The sequence below is a fragment of the Oncorhynchus keta genome, chromosome 4 (assembly GCF_023373465.1).
Source record: "Oncorhynchus keta strain PuntledgeMale-10-30-2019 chromosome 4, Oket_V2, whole genome shotgun sequence".
Taxonomy (NCBI): domain Eukaryota; kingdom Metazoa; phylum Chordata; class Actinopteri; order Salmoniformes; family Salmonidae; genus Oncorhynchus; species Oncorhynchus keta.
The window spans coordinates 18,384,473-18,397,900 of record NC_068424.1 but is presented as its reverse complement, the minus strand read 5'-3'; the positions used below and the strand labels follow the sequence as shown (position 1 = coordinate 18,397,900).

The following is a 13,428-nucleotide window of genomic DNA, read 5'->3' as shown; positions in this document are numbered from 1 at the left end:
AGACAGTGCTTTAAAAGGGCCATATATATTTTATTTTTTAAAGTTGAGCTAGTAAGCTCCTATAGCATTCCGAACATTCTGTTCAACACATTTTAAGCAATTGCCATGAAATATTGGACAATGCATTTCAGACCAATCTGTTGTTCTTGAAGTTGATTAGTACAATTATATTAATTTAGAATGTACTCTGAGGTAATCTGTTATAAATATTCATCATGTCTCAGCAATATTTTATTTCTAATTTCTAATTCAGGGCACAAAGTCTGTATTTGATTGTCTGAGTGAGAATCATTTTGAGAAGTGCACCACCAAAATGACAATTCAGTCCATTTTCTGAACAGGACTTGTGCATGACTTAATACAGGTCTCCTTTTTGTAGAACAGACCAGCCACTGAGATAAAGAACAACTATAGACTAATAATTATGTCTGCATCCAAGCCTGTGTGCGTGTTAGAAAATATGTTGTATTCTAAACACACACACACACGCACACAACCAACATTTATGACTCATCTCATTCAAACTACCCCAGACTTTCACAGATGCGTTCATTCAAGTTACACCAATGTAACTCCGCGCATACGCAATCTCTGAGCTCAGAGCGTGACACTTGTCGCGGGTCTTGGCTATATAAATCCAAACTGCCGTGCTTTATTTGAAGAACTCCTTATACACATTTCTTGATCCATCACTCGTGGAAGAGGAAGAGAGTTCTCAACAAATACCTAAAATCCAGGGACACAACGACTCAACTGAAGGTATGAGACCATATATGCTGGCAACAAATCCATGCATAGATCATACTTCATTTTAAAATGTTATTTTCACTTGTGTGTTGGAAGGTGCCATTACATGTTATTCCTCAACATGGAAAGCTGTTCATAGATTTCCACATTAACTTGATGGATACGCAAAGATGCACGCATAATTAATATATTCCCTCTCTGCTATCTCGTTTTGATTTTGTGGACGTTTCACCAACCCCTGGATTTATGGCCCACCAAATGGATTACTTTGCATGTACATATTCTATTTAATTAATTTCTGGCTGTAAATTCATAGTCTGATAATGGTAGAGATGACAGGAATTTAAAATGATAGACAGTGTATTCTCATCACAATTGAAAAACTTTTACTTAAGTCATGCACATGTAGTTTATATTATCCTGCAACTTCATCGCATGCAACGAATGCCTCTCAATTTTATGAACTAAACGTATTGTACAAAAATTATAATGATTGAGGGAGACGTGAAGTTAATTGTCTCCATTCTTCTTCAGATCTCGTTGAACCCCTGACATGAAGCTCAATTTCCTCGTCACCACCGTGGTTCTGCTCATTGCTTTCTTACCGCGCTATGAGTGTAGGGCTATCGAGAGCCCTGGCGCTGTCCAGCGCGCCACCGCTCCACATCACGACGCGCAGCAACAGTCTCTTCCCCTCCTGACGCGACATGGAGAGGAATACTACATCCGACTGGGAAACGGGAACCGCAACTCTGCTGCGTCCGCACCTAAAGGCATGTACCCAGAGGGCTCCCCAGCGGTCTACAACAGAGCCTTGCAGCTCCAACTGACGCAGCGTCTTCGACAAGGCAAAGTTGGGAACATCAGCCGGTTCGTCAGCGGCTTCGCGAACCAGCTCGACGACTCGATTGAGAGGGGGAGGAGGTCTGATGATCCGCCGATATCTCTAGATCTTACGTTCCACATGCTCCGACAGATGATGGAGATGTCCAGAGCTGAACAGTTACAGCAACAAGCCCATAGCAACAGAAAAATGATGGAGATCTTCGGGAAATGAAAACTACATCCATCCATCCGCCAAAGATTTGTTTTTACATTTAGCACAAAACACACAGTATTCTGTACCATAGTGCTGCTTTTCCATCTTTGTTTATAATTATTTATTTTATAGCTTTAACCTGACGGTGGAGACTAAATGGGCTTGTAGGTTACTTGTAATTATGATTGTAGCCAATATCATGCAAGATAAAGTACGTCCTATGAATTTGTATTAGGCTATTGTTGTTGAAGTTCTACGTCAAAACTGTAGAATATACACGATTCTGTCTCTCTTTAAGACAAAAACATATTTTTTTGGTAGATCTTATAGGCTTAGGAAATTACGTTTTATTGTATGTTATGTTATTTAAGTTTGTTAATAAACTTATGAGCAACCAGTACATTTTTGTTGTGCAAGAGAATGTCTTATACTTATATTTTTCAATAAAATCTGAAAATTTGTTTGCACTTCTCTGTGGATATTTGTAAATTCTACAGTTTATCGCCCATATAGTTGGCCATTTGAATCTAAATTTGGTTTTGTATAATTACTGGACACAAACTTTTCACTGATCTGAAGTGTCTGGCAAAAAAACCTAAACATGATTATCTGTATAGCCTACAGTAGTCCGTACAATAGAATAACATTTGAGGATGGAGCAAGAGCGTTTCTTTCAAGCCTGCAGATGTCTAATTGTATGTGCTTTGACAAGCAGCGCCTGTCCAACGGCAATAGTCGCTATACCATTTGTCATGCAGTGAGAAATAAGTCCAAAAAGAAAGAGAGATTAGGTCTACTCTTAATCATAAAGATAAACAGAATTTGTTTTTCCTGTCCTTGAACTGATTTAGGATCAGCTCGCTGCCACAAGTTGAAACACTCACACAAAAGGATACAGAATTCAAAAGAAAAAACATAGTGAAATTACTATTGTTAATGCATTTATATTAGCCTACTGATGACTTGTGCCACCAAATTGATCCAGACAAGGTAAAGAAAAAATGACATTAGAATCGAAGTCAGAGGATCACTGGAAATGTGAGCACAATAACAAGCTGAGAGGAGTTAGAGAGATGACCATTGCCTCAAAGGAGCCTCTTTACAATTCAAGCCTCATCTACCTAGCTGTTTCAAAACACTCCTCTATGAAGGAGCGTCACTCATTACACAGTCCAAGCCACTACTTCGCTAGTGACAAGACAACAGAAACTCAGGAACACCAGATGAGCTCTTTCTTGTGTGAGATGAGTGGCACGCGTCTGTATGCCCTGATCCTTGATCCGTAGTGTCAACATAAACAAAATAACTGTGTCTGTGAGTCATTCAGCTTATTGTCTGCCCTACATAGCAACAGGGGGCTCATTACAGTGTGGAGCCTAAATTGTAAATGTTGCAGTGAACCATGCTGTGAACAGTGAACTATTCTGTGAAGAGTGAACTATGCTGTAAACCTGATTGACAAGATAAGTAAATTATGGATCTGGATCCGGGTGTGTGGATTGTTAAAGCACCACCACAAGATTCACCTTACACACCCACACCCTCCACTGGGCTGGAAGACACTATTTGGACTACGCAACAAGCTTCCTGACATCGTTAGCTGAACTGAGGCAGTGAGATGTGTGAACTAACGCCTGTTTAATGCTAAGAAGGGGAGGCATAAGGGAAATACCACATAGAGAAATGGTGCTGGAGGCCAATGGAAATGACTTTGGCCCACATGCCCTGAATGGTCTATACTCTGCTGGAAGACAAAGTATCTACAGTGAGGCAGTAAAGACAATGGTGCATTATGATTTTCTGCACAAAGGAAGAAGGACACCTGAACAAACAAGTGGTTGTATTCACACATTTTATGCATGCAATATAATGTACACTGTGACAAAATGCAGGCAAAATATCTTCTTTCTTCTTATATTTTTTTTATGAGAGAAGTCTGCTTGCCATCTCTTCCAGTAATTGAAAAACCTAGCCATGTATATATTAAACCTGGAGTGCCTTCAGAACGCTTTCACACCCGGTGACTTCTTCCACATTGTGTTGTTACAGCATGAATTTATAATAGATTACATTTAGATGTTGTGTCACTGGCCTACACACAATACACCATCATGTCAAAGTGGAATAATGTTTTTAGACATTTTAAAACTGGATAAAAAATGAAAAGCTGAAATGTCGAGTCAATCAGTATTCAACCCCTTTGTTACGGCCTAAATAAGTTGAGGAGTAAACATTTGCTTAACAAGTCACATAATAAGTTGCATGGACTCACTCTGTGTGCAATAACAGTGTTTAACATGATTTTTGAATGACTACCTCATCTCTGTACCCCCACATACAATTATATCTAAGGTCCCTCAGTCGAGAAGTGAATATCAAACACAGGTTCAACCACAAAGACCATGGTTTTTCCAATGCTTCGCAAAGAAGGGCACCTATTGGTAAATGAGTAAAAAAACAAAACAGATATTGAATATCCCTTTGAGCATGGTGAAGTTATTATTTACATTTTGGATGGTGTCTCAAAACACCCAGTCACTACAAAGATACAGACGTCCTTCCTAACTCAGTTCCCAGAGAGGAAGGAAACCATTTCACCATGAGACCAATGGGGACTTTAAAACAGTTACAGAGTTGAATGGCTGTGATAGGATAAAACTGAGGATGGATCAACAACATTGTGTTAATCCACAGTACTAACCTAATTGACAGAGTAAAAAGAAGGAAGCCTGTACAGAATACAAATATTCCAAAACATGCATCCTGTTTGCAATAAGGCACTAAAGTAAAACTGCAAAAAAAATGCTAAGAAATGTACTTTATGTCCTGAATACAAAGCATTATATTGGTGGCAAATTGAACACAACAAAACCACAGAGTACCACTCTTCATATTTTCAAGCAAGGTGGTGACTGCATCATGTTATGGGTATGCTTGTCATCAACAATAACTAGGGAGTTTTAGGAGGTATAAAAATAAACAGGATGGAACTAAGCACAGAGAAAATCCTAGAGAAAAACCTGATCCAGTCTGCTTTCCAACAGACACTGGGAGTAAAATGCTCTTATCAGGACAATAACCTAAAACACAAGGCCAATTATACACTGGAGTTGCTTACCAAGACAACATTGAATGTTACTGAGTGGCCTAGTTACAGTTCTGACTTAAATAGGCTTGAAAATCTATAGCAAGACTTTAAAATGGCTGTCTAGCAATGATCAACAACCAACTTCACAGAGATTGAAGTTTGTTTTATTTTTAAATGAGCAAATATTGTACAATCCAGGTGTGGAAAGCTCTTAGAGACTTACCCAGAAAGACTGAGCTGTAATTGCTGCCAAGGTGATTCTAACATGACTCATACATTTTTCATAAATATTTTACAAATGTTCTAATTTAATTTTTCACTTTGACATTACAGTGTTTTTATGTAGATCGTTGACAAAAATGAAATCAATTTGAATCCCACCTTGTAACAACAAAATGTGGAAAAAGTAAAGGGGTGTGAATACTTTCTGAAGGTACTGTATATATTATTATACTATGTGAATTCATAATGTAACCAAATATATATAGATGTTTATACTTTTTCAGTAAAAAAAATAACAACAAAAGGCAGAAAAATCTTCTGGAAGTTCTTGTTTGAGATGTTCAGCTGATGATATTCTCTAATGATGTAGTTCAGACGGTGGCATCTTGCCAACTTCATTAAAGAAACAACACTGCTGCTCAGACAAAACTCGACAACGGCAGTCTGAGGGAAAACTAAAATTAGCCACAAAAAACTACTTTGTTAGCATATTTCTTTAACAAATCAAATTTAATCAGGCTAAAAAGTCTTCCTATAGTGAACTTCCTGACTCCTGAAATGCACTCCTTTTGGGAAAAAAACATGTCCACATCCAGCTGCATCCAACCACAGCTTTGGGAGGAAGTCCCAGGAGAGTTTTGTGTCAGAAGGCTCTATCTATCACCTGTGCAGGTGTGCTTCAGGTAGATGTTGTCCATAGGCACTGATCATGGATCAGCTTAGCTTTCCCCAATCCTAACCTTAACCATGAGGAGGGAAAACTCAAAACTGACATTAGAACAATGTCCAGGGGCAACTTCATCCTACTCCTGCAAGAAGTATCTTTGAGTCTGGACCAAAGATGGTGGATAAATTAAGATGTCCCTCTCAGGCAGTTTAACACTGAAAAAAAAGGATCAGTTCCGGTCTGATTAACGAGGTGGCTCTCACATAGGCTTCAATGCATTAGCAGCTGGGTTTGGTCTGCTTAGTTCATTGACTCTATAAGAACCAGAAAAAAATGAGGGAGTCTGTCTCACTTCCTCTCCATCTCTGTTTGGGCCATGGCTGATGGTTGGCTGTGCTCTGTGGTTGGCTGAGTTAAGGGGCGGGGGATGGGAGTGGGGCAGCTGTTGAGGATCCACCTCCTACTTCAGCCTCTGCCTTTCCCTCATCTACCTCCTCATACTCATCTTCGTCATCTACAGACAGAGGGATATTGAAGTGAGAGATAAATGTCTGATAAACAACAACGCAAGAACTACATATACTGCCCATGGAAAGCTTAATATACAGTTGAAGTCGGAAGTTTACATACACTTAGGTTGGAGTCATTAAAACTCATTTTTCAACCACTCCACAAATTTCTTGTTAACAAACTGTAGTTTTGGCAAGTCGGTTAGGACATCGGCAAGTCGGTTAGGCCAAGTCGGTTAGGACATTGTTTACAGACATATTATTTCACTGTATCACAATGCCAGTGGGTCAGATAGGTTGACTGTGCCTTTAAACAGCTTGGAAAATTCCAGAAAATTATGTCATGGCTTTAGAATCTACTAATATGCTAATTGACATCATTTGAGTCAATTGGAGGTGTACCTGTGGATGCATTTCAGGGCCTACCTTCAAACTCAGTGCCTTTTTGCTTGACATCATGGGAAAATCAAAATAAATCAGCAAAGACTTCCGAAAACAAATTGTAGACCTCCACAAGTCTGGTTCATCCAATTTCCAAACGCCTGAAGGTACCATGTTCATCTGTACAAACAATTGTACTCAAGTATAAACACCATGGGACCACGTAGCCGTCATACTGCTCAGGAGGGAGACGCATTCTGTCTCCTAGAGATGAGCGTACTTTGGTGCGAAAAGTGCAAATCAATCCCAGAACAACAGCAAAGGACCCTGTGAAGATGCTGGAGGAAACAGGTATAAAGATATCTATATCCACAGTAAAACAAGTCCTATATCGACATAACCTGATAGGCCGCTCAGCAAGGAAGAAGCCGCTGCTCCAAAACCACCATAAAAGAGCCAGACTATGGAATGCAACTGCATATGGGGACAAAGATCGTACCTTTTGAAGAAATGTCCTCTGGTCTGATGAAACAAAAATAGAACTGTTTGGCCATAATGACCATCGTTATGTTTGGAGGAAAAAGGGGGAGGCTTGCAAGCCGAAGAACACCATCCCAACCGTGAAGCATGGAGGTTGCAGCATCATGTTGTGGAGGTTTTTTGCTGCAGGAGGGACTGGTGTACTTCACAAAATAGATGGCATCATGAGGAAGTAAAATTATGTGGATATATTGAAGCAACATCTCAAGACATCAGTCAGGAAGTTAAAGCTTGGTCGCAAATGGGTCTTCCAAATGGACAATGACCCAAAGCATACTTCCAAAGTTGTGGCAAAATGGCTTAAGGTCAACAAAGTTAAGGCATTGGAGTGGCCATCACACAGCCCTGACCTTAATACTATAGAACATTTGTGGGCACTGAACTGAAAAAGCGTGTGTGCGAGCCAGGAGGCCTACAAAGCTGACTCAGTTACACCAGCTCTGTCAGGAGAAATGGGCCAAAATTCACCCAACTTATTGTGGGAAGCTTGTGAAAGGCTACCTGAAACGTTTGACCCAAATTAAACCATTTAAAGGCAATGCTACCAAATACTAATCGAGTGTATGTAAACTTCTGACCCATGTGATGAAAGAAATAAAAGCTGAAATAAATAATTCTCTCTACTATTATTCTGACATTTCACATTCTTAAAATAAAGTGGTGATCCTAACTGACTTAAAACAGGGTTATTTACTAGGATTAAATGTCAGGAATTGTGAAAAACTGAGTTTAAATGTACTTGGCTAAGGTCTATGTAAACTTCCGACTTCAACTGTAGCTTTCACCTAGCCTGTTTTCAGATCAATAAAGATGACAGCCCGGAAACAAGGAAAGTAAACCACACAAGACAATTGAGATGCACCCCACCCTGCAGGGGCAGACAGAATGAGACACAATAAGATGTTTCACTACCAACTCTTCCTACCTGAGATGAAGTCAATGCTACGCAGGGCCCTGCCCTCTCTCCAGAAGTTAACGGTGTAGTGATCCATCGCCTCATATCCTCGCTCCACCTTCTCCAGGTGGGAGGTACTCGACGCCTCCCCAGTCCTGACACACACACACACACACACACACACACACACACACACACACACACACACACACACACACGGACACGGACACGGACACGGAGAGAGTCAGGCTTGACCTTATTGTGTATGGTGTTTAGAGATATGTACATAATGCGGTACATGATACACACTTTGTTCCATCAGCATGTGTACTCACCTTTTAAGGAGGTCTTTTACAGTCTGTAAGACAGAGAAATGGAAAGGGTTACTCTAAATTCCTGATTTATGTGAAAAGTTGAATCAGGATTGAAGCCTGAATGTTAAGGGAGAGTGTTTGTGTCAGTCACCTGTAAGAAGACAGCCATCTCTGGTTCCTCCAAGGTCTGTATGCCTGTCTCTACGGTCTTACAGCTCCGCTCCAGGTGCTCTTTGTACTTCTTGGTTAAACCACGAATGTAGTTGAGCTTCTCTTCCTGCTCGGCCACCACCTTAGAACTTAAGTCCCTCTTCCTCTCCTCCAAGATGGCGTACAGATGGTCAAACTTCTCACACAGCTGGGACTTCTGCCTCCTGCCATTCTCCTGTGCGCAGGCAACCACACACATGGACGGACAGACAGACGGACACAAACACACAAGCGTTTTCTCCCGTTGCCTTGCCTAATGATCATGACCCAGCTCTGACCACGACCCAGCTCTGACCACGATCCAGCTCTGACCACGACCCAGCTCTGACCACGACCCAGCTCTGACCACGATCCAGCTCTGACCACGACCCAGCTCTGACCACGACCCAGCTCTGACCACGACCCAGCTCTGACCACGACCCAGCTCTGACCACGACCCAGCTCTGACCACGACCCAGCTCTGACCACGACCCAGCTCTGAACACGACCCAGCTCTGAACACGACCCAGCTCTGAACACGACCCAGCTCTGAACACGACCCAGCTCTGAACACGACCCAGCTTTGACCACGACCCAGCTTTGAACAAGAACCAGCTCTGCATGACAATCCTGGGTAACACCACCACGGGTGACACAGAGGGGACTGGAGCCACTCCAGCTTCCTCCACAGTACAGTTGTTACTAGCTCATCAACTCCAATGTGTGTGTGTGTGTGTGTGTGTGTGTGTGTGTGTGTGTGTGTGTGTGTCCGCTCTCTCCCCATCAACTCTCCTCTTGGTTTCTCAGTGTGAGAGAGAAACGGCAGAATACTTAGTGTGTTTCTTGGTATGTGTGAGGGAGGACAAAGTGTCCGAACTTATTCGTTAATTTTTGTGGGTGATAGAAACAAACAGACTTAGAACACAGTCTCATTTTTGTATAGGGGGGGCTCAATACAGTAACATCCTGGTTTCAGTTGGCTGTGTTAGTGAGAGGCAGACAGACAGACAGACAGAGACAGAAATACAGGTGCTGCCACACTGGCCCAGTCACCTCTATGGTCCGGCAGGTCTCCTTTAACTGACTGATGATGCCCTGGATCCTGTCGTTGTTCCCCACCATCATCGCTATCCCGTCAGTCAACTCCGTCTGGGGGCACGCAGTACACGTACACGTACACACACACACACAGAGCCAAAACAGTCACTGAGAGAGTTGCAATGCACTGACATGCACAGGAGGCAACTGTCCCATTTCACCTACTGTGCATCTCTTGAAGACGTTTTCCTACATCAGTCAAGACCATACAGCAGATAGTTGGGTCCTCACCTTCTGTGTCTGGTACATGCTTTTGAGCGGCGCCACCTCACAGTCCTGGTGGGCTCCAAACACCTTGCACATGGAGCAGGTGGGAACGCTGTGGGTCACACAGTAGATGTTGATCTTCTCCTCCTTGTGCTCTTGGCACATGGCCTGCTCCTCTGTCCTCTCTGGGGCCGCTGGCTTGGCGCTGCTGGAAGGGGGAGGGAGACATGATGAGACTCCCAATACTAGGGGTGCATCTTACTGTAATAGTTTAGTGGCTTCCTCTCCTGCTCAGTTTCCTTCCACTGGATGTTGTGAATCAGGCTGCCTGCCCATGATAACTGAACATCATTCAGTCATGATAGCCTATCAAGATCATGATAGGCTACATCACATCCTAAGCATCTGTACAAACAGTATCTAAATGGAGTGACGTGTGTGTCATACCTTAGTTTTTAGTCACCCTTCCTCCCAACACGTACGCACGCACACACGCACACACACACACACACACACACACACACACACACACACACACACACACACACACACACACACACACACACACACACACACACACACACACACACACACACACACACACACACACACACACACACACACACACGTCGGCTGGGAGTATATCATTGTGTTACTCGGACCAGAGACCTCCTGCCAGCCAAATCAACCCTCTGACTCACTATGGGACCATGGGTTAATATGGGCACCAGCGGCTGGGTGACATATACACTGCCTTTAAGCACGCAAAACTACACAATAAGCAACCGTACCTCTCCTTCTCTTTTTTCCTCTATCAAGCTAGTGAATGTCCTCAAACACACAGAGTACCCCTCACCTCCATTCCACTCTATCCCTCTCTATGTCGAGCGAAAGAGTTTTGTCTCGTGAATAAAGTCTAAAGCGTTAAGCGTGATGTCGAGTGAAAGGACAGTAGAGAGCTAGATTACATTGCCTCAGGGCTCCTATTCTTCATAGCAACACATTCATCTGATGGATTCTTATAGCACTAAACCCTCCAGCAGACACCATAGATAAGATGCCACTCTCACTACAAAACCACGGACACGTAGCTCACTTTAGCTAGCGGGAGTTAAATATAAACAGTAATCCGTCATGTAAATGTGATGTTTGTGATCTACGTACTTCCTTGACTGTATTTAGCTCCAGCTGTTGTCATCGTTGTGGCTTCTGGAGGGAGAACATCTGATTGAAGGACGTCATCTACTACTGTATTTCATTATTTCTTTATCAACACTATTTTATGATCTACTACTAGTCACCTTCATCAGCCACCATTTGTCTTTATAAGGCAGCCTGGAATACTTGTATACGAGGCCAGAAAAGTAGTCAAGATTGTAGAAAACATTCAGTATGAGTGGCAGCAGGAGTTTTTCCACAGTAAAGATTGAGGCCCAGCTTTGTCTTGGTCAGGTGTCATGTCATATGATGAGGAATCAGGAAAAATAACACGTTTCAACACTGGAGTTTCAACACATTTTTAATGTAGGCTGTATGTAGTTTTTCAGAGCTATCATTATACAGTGGGGCAAAAAAAGTATTTAGTCAGCCACCAATTGTGCTCTCTCCCCATCAGTTCTCCCACTTAAAAAGATAAGAGAGGCCTGTAATTTTCATCATAAGTACACTTCAACTATGACAGACAAAATGAGAAAAAAAATCCAGAAAATCACATTGTAGGATTTTTAATGAATTTATTTGCAAATTATGGTGGAAAATAAGTATAGATTTCTGGATTTTTTCTTTCTCATTTTGTCTGTCATAGTTGAAGTGTACCTATGATGATAATTACTGGCCTCTCATCTTTTTAAGTGGAAGAACTTGCACAATTGGTGGCTGACTAATTACTTTTTTGCCCCACTGTATATGTCACTGTCAATGCCCTAACTGGCCTATTTTAACAAATCACTGTTCGTCTTCATGTAAGCAATTCACTGTTCGTCTTCATGTAAGCAATTCACTGTTCGTCTTCATGTAAGCAATTCACTGTTCGTCTTCATGTAAGCAATTCACTGACATATTGCAAGTAGTATTAGAGCCTGGGAATGTAATACAATGGGTGAATAAGATAAGGAAATTACACATTAAAAAAACATTTTCCCCTGAACTCACAAAACAGAGTAACTGGATGTTTGTATTTAGTTTGTGGTACAGCAGGACCGTGATGGTAGTGTCTGAGACAGACTCTATTTCCTTTATAATTACTATTTAAAATGATTCCTGTATCAAGCTAGTGGGAACATGGAGAAAATGGTTTCCCCCCAGTTTGCTCATCTGTTCATGCACCTTGGCTGGAAAGTGAAGTACAGGCACTGGAAGTATTATTTTTCCTTTGGACTCCTATAGTGTACGACTCTCTCACCTGGTGGACTCCTGTTTGAACATGTCGATGATGTTCTCCACCAGCAGGTTCCTCTGGAGCCCGTAGACCCCATGGCGGTCCAGGACCACCTCGTGCCTGCAGGACGGGCACCGGAAACGGCCACCGGAGGTCACTGACCCCCCTCTGGTTGGGAGGTATGGGTTGGAGGCCTAGACAGGATAGAACAGACAGGGGCATATTAAAATGTATACCAAATGTAATACCTATTATTATCTATGCCTAATATTTCATCTGTAATACTATAGTCACATTTGAGGCTACACAAAATGATATGGGAGCACATAGCTGAGATTGAACACTGCTAATGGCTCATGGGAAACAACAAGATAAAATAAAACACAAAATGAGAACAGTGCAGAGGTTTTGGTGTACATAGCTTATGGGCATGGACAAGAAACAAACAAAAACAATATCCCTGATATACAGTAAAACTAGTTGTTATAAATAGACCAACAAATAATATAGTTTGTAGATTAAACACGGTTTAATATATATGTCTACCAGAAAAAAACATAGCTATTTATTACTTACGTTATTGCAGGACTACTTTACCTGAAAGATATCATTGGCACACTTTCTACACAGGTTGTGTTGACACGGTAAAATGACCACTGGTTTGGTAAATGTTTCCAGGCAGATGGGACAAATCAACTGCTTCTCCAAATTGTCCATGACGTTTCTCTTCTGTTACACACCAACTCACTCCGTTAAAACGTTCAAAGTGTCAAATGAATAATAAGAAATGGTTAATTCGGCATTATAACGTCCCAAGCCGCTTATTTCGGTGTAAAATTGAAATGTAGTCCCACGGTAATTGCTCCGGTTCAACCTGTTCCTCACACTGAGTATAGTCTGGCTGCTCGAGCGGGTGTCAGGGCTGTTTTTAGAAAGTGTCAGGTCGAAGGTTGCCATGTTTACTTGCCCATATATGAAAATGAGTCTAGATAGGGCTTGGGCAGTTAATGATTCCTCGCAGTAGTCTTTAAACTGACCCCATTTAATGTAAAGCTGTGTGTCATCAAACTGTTAGCCTATATACAAATATAATTGTATAACAAAAGTGTTTGAGGATGTGTTGTTCAGGGGAACAACATGAACATGTGACATAAT

At 41.8% G+C, this 13,428-nt stretch overlaps 2 protein-coding genes across 3 annotated transcripts; one reads left to right on the top strand and one right to left on the bottom strand.

The window, feature by feature from the left end:
• Nucleotides 1-505: 505 nt before the first annotated feature.
• On the top strand, nucleotides 506-2,246 carry LOC118383123 (corticoliberin-like). The gene is made up of 2 exons (XM_035769742.2): nucleotides 506-759; nucleotides 1,282-2,246. The coding sequence occupies exon 2, from the start codon at nucleotides 1,301-1,303 to the stop codon at nucleotides 1,802-1,804; it is 504 nt and encodes a 167-aa protein (XP_035625635.1). The 5' UTR covers nucleotides 506-759; nucleotides 1,282-1,300; the 3' UTR covers nucleotides 1,805-2,246.
• A 1,375-nt stretch (nucleotides 2,247-3,621) lies between these two features.
• On the bottom strand, nucleotides 3,622-13,381 carry LOC118370172 (tripartite motif-containing protein 55-like). 2 transcript variants are annotated; one of them, XM_052503136.1, is made up of 8 exons: nucleotides 12,871-13,381; nucleotides 12,298-12,467; nucleotides 9,921-10,101; nucleotides 9,645-9,740; nucleotides 8,554-8,787; nucleotides 8,424-8,446; nucleotides 8,119-8,243; nucleotides 3,622-6,277 (listed from the first exon to the last, which is right to left on the bottom strand). In XM_052503136.1, exons 1-8 carry the CDS (start codon nucleotides 12,988-12,990, stop codon nucleotides 6,177-6,179), a joined length of 1,050 nt encoding a protein of 349 aa, XP_052359096.1. In that variant the 5' UTR covers nucleotides 12,991-13,381; the 3' UTR covers nucleotides 3,622-6,176. The 2 variants fall into 2 exon arrangements, with proteins under 2 accessions (XP_052359096.1, XP_052359085.1); XM_052503125.1 differs by having other exon boundaries at nucleotides 9,921-10,104; nucleotides 12,871-13,378.
• Nucleotides 13,382-13,428: the final 47 nt, after the last annotated feature.

What these genes read in the sequence shown, in the direction of transcription:
- LOC118383123 (XM_035769742.2), top strand. Translation starts at nt 1,301, where the DNA reads ATGAAGCTCAATTTCCTCGTCACCACCGTGGTTCTGCTCATTGCTTTC.
- LOC118370172 (XM_052503125.1), bottom strand. Translation starts at nt 12,990, where the DNA reads ATGGACAATTTGGAGAAGCAGTTGATTTGTCCCATCTGCCTGGAAACA. An exon ending in GTGCCAATGATATCTTTCAG is followed by an intron (nt 12,468 to 12,870) that starts GTAAAGTAGTCC and finishes TATCCTGTCTAG; the next exon opens with GCCTCCAACCCATACCTCCC. An exon ending in TTCAAACAGGAGTCCACCAG is followed by an intron (nt 10,105 to 12,297) that starts GTGAGAGAGTCG and finishes TCCCCCTTCCAG; the next exon opens with CAGCGCCAAGCCAGCGGCCC.